Source organism: Hyla sarda, chromosome 9 (genome assembly GCF_029499605.1).
Source record: "Hyla sarda isolate aHylSar1 chromosome 9, aHylSar1.hap1, whole genome shotgun sequence".
Classification (NCBI taxonomy): Eukaryota; Metazoa; Chordata; class Amphibia; order Anura; family Hylidae; genus Hyla; species Hyla sarda.
In genome coordinates, this window is record NC_079197.1 from 125799326 (window position 1) to 125814219 (window position 14894).

General features: G+C 43.4%; 1 protein-coding gene across 1 annotated transcript; it reads left to right on the top strand.

The window, feature by feature from the left end:
- Nucleotides 1–2754: 2754 nt before the first annotated feature.
- Nucleotides 2755–14303, top strand: MMGT1 (membrane magnesium transporter 1). The gene is made up of 4 exons (XM_056539666.1): nucleotides 2755–2913; nucleotides 10060–10112; nucleotides 12163–12266; nucleotides 13327–14303. The coding sequence occupies exons 1-4, from the start codon at nucleotides 2835–2837 to the stop codon at nucleotides 13487–13489; spliced, it is 399 nt and encodes a 132-aa protein (XP_056395641.1). The 5' UTR covers nucleotides 2755–2834; the 3' UTR covers nucleotides 13490–14303.
- Nucleotides 14304–14894: the final 591 nt, after the last annotated feature.

The following is a 14894-nucleotide window of genomic DNA, read 5'->3' on the forward strand; positions in this document are numbered from 1 at the left end:
AGTTCTGACCCTACCTATTGTTAGAATATACTAATTCAATTATTTGTTTGAGACATAGTGGACTGCAGTTAAAACCATGTGCTGTCACCCCCCGACATGTTTCGCCACAACTGTGGCTTTATCAAGGAGATGGACTGACAGCCATGGATGAGCTGCACTACCTGAGCCTATTGTGTGGGTTGTAGACTCAGTCTCATGCTTCCACTAGAGTGAAAGCACCACCAGCATTCAAAAGTGACCAAAACATCAGCCAGGAAGCATAGGAACTGAGAAGTGGTCTGTGGTCATCACCTGCAGAACCACTCCTTTTTCGGGGGTGTCTTGCTAATTGCCTATCATTTCCACCTGTTATCGGTTCCATTTGCACAACAGCATGTGAAATTGATTGTCAATCAGTGTTGCTTCCTGAGTGGACAGTGTGATTTCACAGAAGTGTGATGGACTTGGAGTTACATTGTGTTGTTTAAATGTTCTTTTGATCTTTTTGAGCAGTGTATATACTTATTCCCTATACTTCCACTACAGTATTCCTTTAACTGCGCTAGGGTACTTTGAAGCGAGCTCAACTGTGCCCATAAATATCAGATGCTATCAGCAGATGGGACTTTTTTGCTAACGACGGACATCAGCGATCATACAGCGGTCATTTAATCCATAAAGGAGTACTCCGGTGCACACTTTTTTCATGTTATCCCGTCCGGGCTGCAAAATAAAAGAAAAAACACTTTATCTTACCTGCCAACGAGCCCCCGGAGCTCCCGTACAGGTGTTTGGTCCCCGGGCTGTATTCTTCTTACTTCCTGTTAGCCCGGCACGTCACACGGAGCTTCAGCCTATCACCAGCCGAGGCGGGACATCGCTGCGGCCAGTGATAGGCTGAAGCTCCGTGTGACGTGCCGGGCTAACCGGAAGTAAGAAGAATACAGCCCGGGGACCGAACACCTGTACCGGAGCTCTGGGGGCTCGTTGGCAGGTAAGAGAAAGTGTGTTTTCTTTTATTTTGCTGCCCGGACGGGATAACATGAAAAAAGTGTGCACCGGAGTACTCCTTTAAGATGCTGTTATCAATGCTGATCATGGCATCTTAAAGCGTACCTGTCAGATCCAACAAATTTTTATATATATATATATATATATATATATATATATATATATATATATATATCACTCTTTTAATTTAGCTCACTAGTCTGAATTCCTCTCAAAGGGAGGGGGCGTGGCCTCACTGTGCAGGTCTCCGCCCCCTCCCCCAGTATGCTGTCTGCTCACATCTCCCCTAACATTAGCAAAACTATAACTCCCAGCTTGTCCTCACTGACAGTAGCGGGACACAAGCTGACAGTAGGAGGATTTTTCCTCCAGCTGTGATCCCTGCGCTCACAGCTGTCAATCAAGGAAGTGTGTCCATGACATAGGTGATGACGCATGGACACAGCAGGACCAGTATATGTCCAAGCAGGCAGGGGGGCAGTTGTTTGACTGGCTTTTTCAGTATGAAATACTGAATATTTTCTAATGAAAGCAATTGCAAAACCTATTGGTTATACATGCTTTACAACATATCAAAAGTTTTTGTATCTGACAGTGCCCATTTAAAGTCCAAATGACAGTTGTCAGTGGGTTAAGAAATCTAATCGGGACCTTCCTTGTATAGTGCAGTGGTCCCGACCTTCCAGGTCTCCTGCTTACCTCCATGCTGCTCTGTGTCTTTTTTTAAATACAGTCTGCCAAAGGTGGACTTTACTAGCAGAACCCCAATAGCACTGATCAATTATATGCTATAGTATAGCATTGAACAGTGTAAGCAATTCAAAGATTGCTTATAATAGTCCCCTATTGGGACTGACTTCTTTTTTTTTTTTTACAAAAAAATATAAAGTAAATAAAATAGATTTTTTTAAGTATATATAAATAAGCCCCTCCTCTATTCAAAATTCAAGTCTCCCCCTTTTCCCATTTAAAAAAAAAAAAAAAGAATGTAAACAAAAATGACCATAAACATATTTGGTATTGCCATGTGCAGAAACCTTTATAATGCTAACAAAACTGCACAGTGAATGGTGTAAATGTAAAAAATTGCCAGAACTGATTTTTGCCAGAACAGATTAGCTGTGGTACACCACTGCAAATCTGATGAAGGGGTAGTTTCACCCCGAAATGCGTCATTGTTTTAATGCTGTACATCCAATAAAGTTGCTGCACATTACCACTTTATGACCTGAATGTGACTACTTCTTCTGGGATCCTGAGTGCCTGCTGCTAAGGTTGTTTTTCCATCTATTCGTACCCCATTTAAAGGGGCATAGAGGATTATTGAAGCTCGTCTCCATTGTAGTGGATAGAACTGAGCTGAAATACCATCCACAACTTGTGGATAAGGGTGATGCTGTTTTTTGGAAGAGGGCAGCCATGTTTTCCTTTTCTAGACCAGTGGTCTCCAAACTGTGGACCTTCAGGTGTTTCAAACTACAGTCATGGAAAGGCATGCTGGGAATTGTAGTTTTGCAACCAGCACTTCCCCTACATAGAGGTGTAACCATTGCAGATCTGTGCTCGGTTATTTCGAGCACTTTAGGAATGATAGTATAAGGAAATGAATCCTGACATGTTCCTGGACGACTAGAACAAAATCACAGGAAAGTATTTTTATTCAACTGCAAAAGCTTCCATTCCAGGTAATTAGCCTGCCAACCACAATATGGCGCCATCCGCACGCAGTTGATTGGCCGGCAGGACGTCAAACGTCAACGTACGCCGTCTCAGCTGTGTGACGTCACTGACAGCGACCGCCGGCTATTTGCGGTAGTATCTGGAAGTGGAGGCGCTCCGGGGACATGGCGTCTTCAATCTGGAAAGGGCTGGTCGGGGTCGGGCTCTTTGCTTTGGCACACGCGGCTTTTTCAGCGGCTCAGCGTAAGTCGTGGGCCCCGGAGGAGAAGGGTTGTCACCGGAGGGGCGAAGGGAATAAGCGGCGGCAGTGGGGCAGGCCTCGCAGGCCGGGGGGGAGGGGAGAGGAGAGGCCAGCTGGAGTCACTGGGGGTAGTGCCCGACTGCCTGCTCTACAGCATTGTCTTCTGGGCACTATACACACAGTGGCCATAGGGGGCAGTGCAGAGTACAGGGCGATCCTACGGCTCAGCTGTCATATTCTTACAGCTTACCACCGTGTTAAAGACCTCTGCTTGCTTCCATGGAATGGAAACATTAGTTATTTAGATTCAGGAGCAGTGGTCTTCAACCTGCGGACCTCCAGATGTTGCAAAACTACAACTCCCAGCATGCCCGGACAGCCAACGGCTGTCCGGGCATGCTGGGAGTTGTAGTTTTGCAACATCTGGAGAACCGCAGGTTGAAGACCACTGCAGTGGAGCCGCCTGACCACGTCCTGCTGGTGTGAGGGCAAAGGGCTGTGTGGTACCATTGGAATCGGAAGTGATACATATTGTGGCGGGAGGGCACACTGGCACACAGGGGCTATAGCTTTAGTGGGCACATATAAAGTATTGGCACGTGTGGCTCTGAGTGCTGGAATAGATCTCGAGCTGATTTACACCAGGTTTTTTTGTATAACTATTTGGTGGGCTGTGGAAAGCAGAAAGGTGGTATGATCGGTACAAGATTCAGGGCCACATAGAGGCTTGTGCCAACATTTGTGACTTGTGTGCCACAAATCTGGCAAACAGCTCTTAAAGGGGAACTCCAGTGAAAATAACGTATCGCTTATCCACAGGATAGCAGAGGAAGAGCGTCCAGAGGAATAGCAACCAATCAGATTCCTTCTTTTTCAGAGGCCTTCCTAACAATAAAAGGTGATCTGATTGGTTGCTATGGGCAACTGCTCCATTTTTCCTTGGTAAATCTCCCCCCTATTGTCCTAACAAAAAGAAGCTATTACCATGGCATCAAAGTAAGCGCCCATCCTGCCAGTTTTACTCCTCACATGCTGCTGTCAATAGACCCTGACATGTGAATGTTTGCCAGAGGCCGGCAGCACCCCACAACATACAGGAATGTAGGGTGTTGGTGGTTACCATGGCAGCCAGGAGGCCTGATCTCTGCCTATTAGGCCATATTAGAGGCACATCCTAATAGATTACTTGTCAGTGTAATGCCAACAGGCATCTAGTTATTTCAGTGCTGTGGAATAGTATGTATTAGGCTGCATGCACACCACGATTTTGTTATACAGTTCCCGTATAAGGTTTCAAGTTAAAAACCATATGGAACTGTATAGAAAACCGTTTGCATTGACTTAACATTGTAAACTGCATGTCAAACGCATCATCCGGTTTAGTCCGTTTTGCATCCTGTACGGTTTTGTCCAGTTTTTTTATCCGTACCCAAAACTGTAGTCTAACACGTTTTATGGTCCGGGTGAAAAACTGTATTAAAGGACAACTGCAGCACAGTATACACTTATCCCCTATCTACAAGATAGGGGATAAGTGTTTGATCGCGGGGGGTCCGACCGCTGGGACCCCCCTCGATCTCCCTAACGGGGTGCCGCCATTAGCGCTCATAGTGAGTGCTGAAGGCGCGTAGCGTTGACCTAGAGGTCGACGGTGAAGCTCCGTCTCCTCCTTGTCCCAATACAGTTCTATGGGGGAGACAGGGAGGCAGGAACACTGCCTCCCCGCCTCTCCCATAGAGATGTATGGAGGAGGCGTGCCGGCTGCAATGTCATGCTGCGGCGGCACGCCCCCTGCACGGGAGAGCCACGGCCCCGTACAGTAGATCACAGGGGGTCCAAGCGGTCAGACCCCCCCCCCCCCCCCCCCCCCCGCGATCAAACACTTATCCCCTATCCTGTGGATAGGGGATAAGTGTTCATTACGCTGCAGATGTCCTTTAAACCGTATACTTTTTTTTTTTACATGGAAGTCAATGGGAACCTTACAGAACTGTGAATTTCAATCAAACAAGTGAAACTTTATTCAAAATGGAGTGAAAAGTTATAGGACAACTGTAGTGGTACACATTTATATATGCCCGTGCCTCAAAAATAAACTCATACATACCTTCCTACGAGCTCCCGTTGGTCCGGCACAGGCCTCACGGTCCGGCAGTGCTAACGTCATTCCACTTCCTGGGGACGGGGAGGCCGCAGAGCCGTCTGCGTATCACCGGCCGTAGCGATGTCCTGCCCCGGTCTGTGATAGGCTGAGCCCACTGTCATGTAAGAAGCCGGCCAGAGCTCCTTACATTACAGTGGGCTCAGCCTATCACAGGCTGGGGCGGGACATCACTACGGCCGGTGATAAGCCGACGGCTCTGCGGCGTCCCCGTCCCCAGGAAGTGGAATGATGTCAGCACTGCCGGACCGTGAGGCCTGTGCCGGACCAACAGGGGGCTCGTAGGAAGGTATGTATGAGTTTATTTTGTTTGTTTTTGAGGCCCGGGCATATATAAATGTGTACCACTACAGTTGTCCTTTAAAAACGTATACAGTTTTTTCTTAAAAAAAACGGTTGCAACCGGACATCATTTTTCTAACCATATACGGTTTTCAACCGTATATGGGTTAAAATTTGTCTACACTTTTTGATACAGTTTAGTAAGGTTTTGAGGAATCCGTTTTTCATCCAAAACCTGATACGGGAAACTATATTGTAAAAACGTGGTGTGAATGCAGCCTTATAAAGCATAATGGCAATAACATCACTGTAGGACAATAAATAAATACAAAATAATAAAGTATTTTACAAAGGCCTTGTTGGTTTCTGCAGGATGTTAGATGTATCTGTTGGTATCCTGTCAAAAAAGGGTGCTGGCGCACACTGTAGCGTACCGAAGCGGGTACCATTTCTTTTCGGTCTGCTGCCCACTAGTATTCGTTTGTCAGGGTACAATAGTGCAGCAGGCTATGCTATTGTGTTCGGTCAACTTAGCATTTACTAGCGGGAAGCTGCCCTGAAATGACCGGGGCCTGCTACAGTATATGTTGGCTTCCCTTGTTTGACGTGATGCTGACGGATACCTCTTAACATACAGCAGAATGGGCGTCTCCCTCATCCCCCTACAAACAGAAATGAATCAGTTTGGAGATATATCCATCATATACAGCTGGGTGTCACTGCTAGCCGACCAATCCCTGGTCCACCTACAGTAATACATATTTCTGGAATAAAACCTTGCTGTGTACATGCCCATAAAGCATTGCTCTGCACCCATCCGCTTCTCTGCAGTGCATGGTCTGCGCAGTCTTTAGATTTGACATAAGGCTGTAATTACGAACCATAATGTAATGTATTAGCCATTGATTCATAGTTTCCACACAACTTATCTATTCCTGAAGAAAGTGCCACAAGAAAGTGCCCCCTCATTGTGCACTTCCAAGATGGAGTTTTTGTGTCATTTCTTTTTTTTTATGTGACTAAAGGATTTCTATTGAAGACTTAGGGGGGACAACAACGTTAAACCTGGTTCGTTCGTTCCCCCCCCATGGAAGTCTAAGCATGCTGCCACTTAAAAACTGCTGCTAATACAAAAACGCCAATAGAAAGGGAAAAATGCCAAGTGGATTTAACATTTCATATTTCCCTATTGACTTTCACCTAACATCTGGACTCTGCATTTGGCCAAAAAAACACAATGCAGTGTTTTGTTTTTTTCCATGAACCCTTGGTTTTAAAGGGGTACTCCAGTGGAAAACTTTTTTTTTTTTTATCAACTGGTGCCAGAAAGTTAAACAGATTTGTAAATTACTTCTATTAAAAAATCTAAATCCTTATTAGCTGCTGAATACTACAGAGGAAATTCTTTTCTTTTTGGAACACATTGCTCTCTGCTGACATCATGACCACAGTGCTCTCTGCTGACATCTCTGTCCATTTTAAGAACTGTCCAGAGTAGGAGAAAATCCCCATAGCAAACATATGCTGCTCTGGGCAGTTCCTAAAATGGACAGAGATGTCAGCAGACAGCTCTGTGTTCCAAAATGAAAACCATTTCCTATGTAGTATTCAGCAGCTAATAAGTACTGGAAGGATTAAGTTTTTTTAATAGAAGTCATTTACAAATCTGTTCAATTTTCTAGCACCAGTTGATTTAAAAAAATTTAAAATAAAAATAAGTTTTCCACCGGAGTACCCCTTTAATGGAATTCTGCTGCACTGGGCACATGGCAGATGTTTCTGCAGAGGAAATCCCTATTCCAGAATCCACAGAAAGAATTGACTTGTCGGATTCTGCTTGGAAATGCATTGCTGTCTATGAGAGCCCACTGTAACGAGATTCCGCAAAACTTTCGGTCTTGTGAACCAGGCCTAATAGTCACTCTGCTTTCTAAGGGTTTTGGTTCCACAGAGAATTCCAGACTTTTACAGGACTTTAACCCCTTAAGGACTCAGCCCATTTTGGCCTTAAGGACTCAGACCATTTAATTTTTACGTTTTCATTTTTTCCTCCTCGCCTTCTAAAAATCATAACTATTTTATATTTTCATCCACAGACTAGTATAAGGGCTTGTTTTTTGCGCAACCAGTTGTCCTTTGTAATGACATAACTCATTATATCATAAAATGTATGGCGCAACCAAAAAACACTATTTTTGTGGGGAAATTAAAAAGAAAAACGCAATTTTGCTAATTTTGGAAGGTTTCGTTTTCACGCCGTACAATTTATGGTAAAAATGATGTGTGTTCTTTATTCTGAGGGTCAATACGATTAAAATGATACCCATTATTACATACTTTTATATTATTGTTGTGCTTAAAAAAAATCACAAACTTTTAAACCAAATTAGTACGTTTATAATCCCTTTATTTTGATGACCTCTAACTTTTTTATTTTTCCGTATAAGCGGTGGTATGAGGCCTCATTTTTTGCGCAATGATCTGTACTTTTTTTTGATACCACATTTGCATATAAAAAACTTTTAATACATTTTTTATAATTTATTTTTAAATAAAATGTATTTAAAAAAAAGTAGCAATTTTGGATTTTTTTTTTTTTTTACGTTCACCATACGGGATCATTAACATTTTATTTTAATAGTTCGGACATTTACGCACGCGGCGATACCAAATATGTCTATTAAATTTATTTTTTACGCTTTTTGGGGGTAAAAAACGGACGTTTTACTTTTTTATTGGGGGAGGGGATTTTTCACTTTTTTAAAAAACATTTTTCTTTACACTTGAATAGTCCCTATAGGGGACTATTCATAGCAATACCATGATTGCTAATACTGATCTGTTCTATGTATAGGACATAGAACAGATCAGTGTTATCGGCGATATTCTGCTCTGGTCTGCTCGATCACAGACCAGAGCAGAAGACGCCGGAAGCAGGAAGGTGAGGGGACCTCCGTGTGGCGTTCTGAATGATCGGATCCCCGCAGCAGCGCTGCGGGCGATCCGATCATTCATTGAAATCGCGCACTGCCGCAGATGCCGGGATCTGTATTGATCCCGGCCCCTGAGGGGTTAATGGCGGACGCCTGCGAGATCGCGGGTGTCGGCCATTGCCGGCGGGTCCCTGGCTGCGATCAGCAGCCGGGATCAGCCGCGCATGACACGGGCATCGCTCCGATGCCCGCGGTTATGCACAGGACGTAAATGTATGTCCTGGTGCGTTAAGTACCACCGCACCAGGACGTACATTTACGTCCTGCGTCCTTAAGGGGTTAAGGGAAGGCTGCATTCACATGATGTTAATGTCCTACGAGGACTGGATCCAGCTGGGAATTGTGCAAACCGGACGCTCCTGTATCCCAGCTGGCCCCGCATCTCATTCATTTGAATGAGCCATTTGGAGTCAGATAGCGACTCCGGTCGGCTCATTTTTGCCCCGTATCCGGTTTTGGGACCGGACTGAAAACCATGATATGCTGTGGTTTTCAGTCCAGCCAGAAAACTTGATACTGGGCAAAAATGAGCCGACCGGAATCACTATCTGACTCCAGTTGGCTCATTCAAATGAATGAGATGCACCTGGATCTGGTCCCCATATGAAATAAATGTAGTGTGAACCCAGCCGAGAGTTCGCCATGTATAACGCTTGGCAACGTGTCCTACAGTGGGGCAAAAAAGTATTTAGTCAGCCGCCAATTGTGCAAGTTCTCCCACTTAAAAAGATGAGAGAGACCTGTAATTTCCATCATAGATATACCTCAACTATGAGAGACAGAATGAGAACAAAAATCCATAAAATCACATTCTCATTTAAAAAAAAAAATTTGCTAATTATGGTGGAAAATAAGTATTTGGTCACCTACAAACAAGCAAGATTTCTGGCTCTCACAGACCTGTAACTACTTCTTTAAAGGGGCACTCCGGCCCTGAGACATCTTATCCCCTATCCAAAGGATAGGGGATAAGATGTCTCACCGCTGGGGACCCCCGCAATCTTGTATTCGCCACCAACGGGTGGCGACCACGGGGCCGGAGTGTCGTGACATCACGACTCCGCCCCTGTGTAACTTTACCCCCCGCCCCCACTATGCAAGTCTATGGGAGGGGGTATTGAGATGAACTTTTGTTATTGACCAAATAGTTATTTTCCACCATAATATGCAAATAAATTCTTACAAAATCTGTGATTTTATGGATTTTTTTTTCTCATTCTGTCTCTCATAATTGAGGTATATCTATGATGAAAAGATGAGGCCTGTAATTTTCAAGTGGGAGAACTTGTACAATTGGTGGCTGATTAAATACTTTTTCCCCCACTGTATATGGTAAAATGTTCTTCCTCACCATCCCTGGGAGATATAAAGTGGAAAATCTTCCCCGCTGACCTGTAAGTAGTCCCCTGGGCAGGGAGCTATACTACTTGGTGTTCTCCTGCTATAATCACCCCCCCCCCCAGCCTAGGCATAGCCTGCGTCATTGCTCTGCTTAGGGAGTAGTACTGAGCACTGTCAATCAGGCACAGATTAGTCGGAGAAGACAGGACTAGATGAGTGTAGCCCCCCACCCAGGGGACACTTCCTAGCTCTATATCCTCACCATCTCTGCAGGCCTCTTACATGCCTCACATCAGGCAGATTACATGCTACTCTTCTTGGTGGGTATTCTGCACAATGGATAATATGAAACGTGTTCTTTTTGTTTTCAGATCGTTCTTACATGAGATTGACTGAAAAAGAAGATGAAACGTTACCAATAGATGTAAGTAGTAGTTCCCTTTTGTTAGGCCATTTACTTTTACATATGAGCAGTGATGTGAGCTGAAATTGTAACGTCTCTGTAGGTAACAAAGAGGCGACATTGGAAGGAAAATAGAACAATCATTAAAGGGGTACTCCAGTGGAAAACATTATTATTATTTCTTTAAATCAACTTTCCAAAATGTCCCAAGAAATTAAACGGATTTGTAAATTACTACTATTTAAAAATCTTAATCCTTCCATACTTATCAGCTGCTGTATTCTCCACAGGAAGTTGTGTACTTCTTTACTCTCTGACCACAGTGCTCTCTGCTGCCACCTGTCTGTGTCAGGAACTGTTCAGAGTACAAGCAAATCCTTATAGCAAACCTCTCCTGCTCTGGACAGAGGTGTCAGCAGAGAGCACTGTGGTCAGACTGGAAATGACTACATAACTTTCTGTAGTATACAGGAGCTGATAAGTACTGGAAGGATTAAGATTCTTAAATAGAAGTAATTTACAAATCTTTTTAACTTTCTGGCACCAGTTGATTAGAAAAAAACAGTTTTCCACTGGAGTACCCCTTCTAATATCCTTTAAACTATCTCTGGGATTTATTAGGTCTGAGCTGCTATACTGAACGCATGAAAAAAGGACAGTAAGGGCCTATTCACACAGCAGAATTTCAACTTGTGGAATTCCACCTCAAATGAAAGCCCAATAGACTTGTATGGGATACCACACTTCCGAATTTCTGCACCAATTCCTCACAAAATTCACACAAGCCAGAAACCACCCAAGGAAGCGGAATTGGTGCGTAAATTCCGCCTGTGTGAATAGACCCTAAGGGTCTATTCACATGGGCGGAATTTCAGCACCAATTCCGCTTCCACTTCCTTGGGTGGTTTCTGGCTTGTGTGGAATCGGTGCGGAAATTCAGAAGTGTGGAAATTCAGAAGTGTGGAATTCTATAGAAGTCTATTGGGCTTTCATTTGAGATGGCAAGCGGAGTTCCACAAGCGGAAAATCTGCCCGTATGAATAGACCCCAAGTGTTGAATCTGGAAAAGAAAGCAGACTTAAAAAAAATTTTTTTATTTTTTTTATTGCATTCAAATTTTTAAAGACAAAATTAAAAATCCAGATTTTTGCCGGACCCTACCCCTTTTGTTTACTCTACAATCAATACTCTACTTGATTTGGTGCCCCATTTAAGCGCTGTTTCCTTTCCATGTCCTGGCATCTCTCATGGTGAGCCTTTGGAAGGAGTCATTGTGGTTGTAAGGTAGTAAATATTTTACCCGTTTGCTTGGTGTATTGTTTGCACAGTTGCTCAAAATTTACCAAAAAGGCGCACGGGACTTCAAAGATTGGTTTAAATGTGTATTCCAGAAATAAAAAAATAGGCCTTTTTTTCTTTCAAAGACAGCGCCCTCCTTGTCTCCACTTTGGGTGTGATGTTACAACTTGGCTCCATTTGCTTCAATTGAACTGAGCTGCAGAACGACACCCAGCCTGGAGACAAACAGCAGGTTTGAAAGAAAAAAGGCCTGTTTTTTTTATTCCTGGAATACCCCTTTAAGTTTTGTGCTCTGGCATCTGACACTATTGTACGTGTCCTATTAGGGGGCGTACGTTTGCACAAAAAAGTTGGCTTTGTGCAAAAAAATTTACTTCTAAATTTAACTTGCACAAATAATAAAAAGTGGTGTGCGGTGCACCAAACAGTCGTCAACTTTGAAAGATGTTCTGAAAATTGCGCAAAAAATGCAGTTGTGCAAAATTAGCAGGGATATTTAGAACATTGAAGTGGTGTAAGGCCAATGATAAATGTCCCCCTATTGTGTGTAAAAGGTGGTGTATGGCTCTGTCCTGGGAACCATGAGGAATTGGTGCTGGATCAGGTTATGGGAAGAAGACCGAATCAGTGGGGGAACTGTGCCAAAGATAAAGGGAGCAAATAGGCTGGTGGATCTGCGGACTTATTCTTGTTTATTCCCATGATGCCACGTTGCTTCTGGTAAACGCATCGTTTGCTGCAGTCCTAAATATGTTATTTTTTTCCATTGCAGATAGTCCTACAGACCTTACTGGCATTTGTAGTCGCATGCTACGGCATAGTACACATCGCTGGAGAGTTTAAAGACATGGACGCCACTTCAGAGCTGAGGAATAAGTATGCATGTTTCCATTAGTCAGGTTTGGGGGTAGCAAGCACTTGGGGGGTCAGATATTACAAGTTATGGATACTAGATTTATGGGGCTAAAACACTGATCCAGGGATTTATCCTTAGGAAAGCTGCCTTCACTTTTCGGTTGTGGTGCAGGCAGCATGAAAGTGATGACAGCTTATCATACAGCTTTGATGTTAAAGGGGTACTCCGGTGGAAAACTTTTTTTTTTTTTTAATCAACTGGTGCCAGAAAGTTAAACAGATTTGTAAATGACTTCTATTAAAAAAATCTTAATCCTTCCAGTACTTATCAGCTGGTGAATACTACAGAGGAAATGGGTTTTCTTTTTGGAACACAGAGCTCTCTGCTGAATCACGAGCTCAGTGCTCTCTGATATCTCTGTCCATTTTAAGAACTGTCCAGAGTAGGAGAAAATTCCCATAGGAAACATATGCTGCTCTGGACAGTTCCTAAAATGGACTGAGATGTCAGCAGAGAGCACTGTGCTTGTGATGTCAGCAGAGAACACTGTTCCAAAAAGAAAAGTTTCCTCTGTAGTATTCAGCAGCTAATAAGTACTGGAAGGATTAAGATTTTTTTAATAGAAGTAATTTACAAATCTGTTTAACTTTCTGGCACCAGTTGATTTAAAAAAAAAAAAAAAAAAAAAAAAATACATTTCCACCAGAGTACCCCTTTAACTAACAGGTTTCTAGAGAGCAGTGTTTCCCAACCAAAGTGCCTCCAGCTGTTGCAAAACTACAACTCCCAGCATGCCCGGACAGCCGTTGGCTGCCCGGACATGCTGGGAGTTGTAGTTTTGCAACGGTTAGAGGCACCCTGGTTGGAAAACACACTGCCATAGAGTGAATGGTACTAATTGCAGATCGCTCTATCTTGCAGCAGTAATAGAAACATAGGTAAACTGGGTTATTTTATCTTGCACTTTGTTGGCAAGAGAATCTGGAGGATCCAAGTTGCTCTCTATGGCAGCGTAAAGATACTGGGCTATCACTGATGTGGTGCAGTATACAACATATTTTGTTTTTCTTTTCTTCAAAGGACGTTTGATACTTTAAGGAACCACCCGTCATTCTATATTTTCAATCACCGGGGACGAATAATGTTCCAACCCCCAGAAACAGAAGAGCCCCATCAAAATCAGCCAGGCCTCATATCCAACGCATCACTGAAGTTACGAAAACTAGAAGCAATGCAACGCTGAATACAGAACCGATTTTTACAGATGACTATAGAACAGAACATTGTGATAACATCAGAGTCTGGGGGTGTAAACTCTTTTTTTTTTTTTTTTTTTTTTTTTCTTTTCTGGAGCAGTATTTATATTGATCTTCCAGACTTTATAAAAATGGAAAAATAAGGACTTAATTTGTATACTTCTGAGGAGGACTGTGTAGTGGTCGAGCAACGCACTGTAACTTATTGCTGCGATTATGCTGTAAAGTTGTCTTTTATCTTGGAAATAATACCCAATACTGCAGCTCGAATAAATTGGCTTGAATAAAGAGAAAACGGTGAGGTTTGTCCAGAATATGTATGTGGTTTATACAGAAAAGTCCCTCCAGCCAGAAAAGGGCCTCCATACTTGTTGCTGCTCTGTAATAGTCATTCATCCGCATGTAATCATTAACCGCCGAGGAGGAGGAGGAGGAGGTCATACACTGACACCATCACCAGCCGCCTGCAAGCTGTGGAACTACAACTCTCAGCTTGCTGTGACAACATGTAGCTATCAGGGCATACTGGGAGTTGTAGTTTTCACAATAGCTGGAGATCCATAGTTACAGGTGAATTAGGTTTATTTAGAATCTTTCCTCCCTTCTTTGTGCAGAAAAAGATCCTTTTAAGATGAGTTGGTTAATGGTTTTCCTTCTATTAATTTGTGATTAGACATTATTGCATTATGCCTGTATGTTGTTGGCTCTGGACAATATGCTGGCGTTCTGTTATTTTTGCTTTTCTTTAAAACAACATGAACTTCGAACCAGATGGACTTAAATAAAAGAACAGTCACTGACCCAGGTGGTGTTGTCAAAGCATTCTTTAAGTATAATAATATAAAGTAGAGAAAAGATGGTGGCTATGGCACCTAACGGTCTGTTAAACAATGCAATGAATAGAATTATAAGAGGTCCCACAATTATCCAAGAAAATGTATAGTGGTAGTCCATATACATGAAGAATGTCCTGCGTAACAGTGGTGCCTGGACAGAATAAATGCAGTACAAAAAATGCCAGTAATAAAGAAAAGGGGTCCGGCAACTCACAGTAAGACGCTAGCTGCTAATCGACACGAGGTCCGTCCATGGGGCAGGAGAAGGTGAGGGAAGCTCAGGAGGCGTTTAACCGGTTGATTTCGTGCACATGCACTTCATCCGGCCTCTGAGAAGAGGCCGGATGAATTGCATGTGCACGAAATCAACCGGTTAATCGCCTCCTGAGCTTCCCTCACCTCCTGCCCCATGGATGGACCTCGTGTCGATTAGCAGCTAGCGTCTTACTGTGAGTTGCCGGACCCCTTTTCTTTATTACTGGCATTCTTTAAGTATCACTGGGAAACCAAGAAGATACAATGGGGCGTCCCACCGGCAGCAAATTCAGTAGATGTG